This window comes from Eurypyga helias, unplaced genomic scaffold, assembly GCF_000690775.1.
Source record: "Eurypyga helias isolate BGI_N326 unplaced genomic scaffold, ASM69077v1 scaffold42145, whole genome shotgun sequence".
Lineage (NCBI taxonomy): Eukaryota > Metazoa > Chordata > Aves > Eurypygiformes > Eurypygidae > Eurypyga > Eurypyga helias.
This window is the reverse complement of record NW_010250231.1, coordinates 1065-1383: the sequence shown is the minus strand read 5'-3', so window position 1 is coordinate 1383 and position 319 is coordinate 1065. Positions and strand designations below refer to the sequence as shown.

Below are 319 nucleotides of genomic sequence, written 5' to 3'. Positions count from 1 at the left end.
GGCGTGAGTCTTTTGGTGAGCTTTGAGGGAGACCTTGTCCTTGAAACACTTGTGGCACTGCCCGCAGGGGTAGGGGCGCAGGTCGGTGTGGGTGCTCTGGTGCGTCACCAGGTTGGTTTTTTGGGTGAAGCGCTTGCCGCACTGGGCGCAGGCGAAGGGCCGCTCTCCCGTGTGCACCCGGTAGTGGGTGACCAGGTTGGTTTTTTGGTTGAAGCTCCGGCCGCAGAGGAAGCAGGTGAAGGGCCGCTCGCCGGTGTGGATCCGGCGGTGGGTGATGAGGTTGGGCTTCTGCCGGAAGCTCTTCCCGCACTCGGGACAG

The 319-nt window shown here is 63.3% G+C and overlaps 1 protein-coding gene across 1 annotated transcript in view; it reads right to left on the bottom strand.

Annotated features, from left to right (window-relative positions):
• Positions 1-9: 9 nt before the first annotated feature.
• The window catches only part of LOC104509620 (gastrula zinc finger protein XlCGF49.1-like), a gene marked incomplete at both ends in the record, with an annotated part of 871 nt that continues 561 nt past the window's right edge, over positions 10-319 (bottom strand). The window contains one exon of the mRNA XM_010151616.1: positions 10-309. Coding sequence (XP_010149918.1) covers positions 10-309 — 300 coding nt within the window. The remainder of the gene's footprint in view (positions 310-319) is intronic.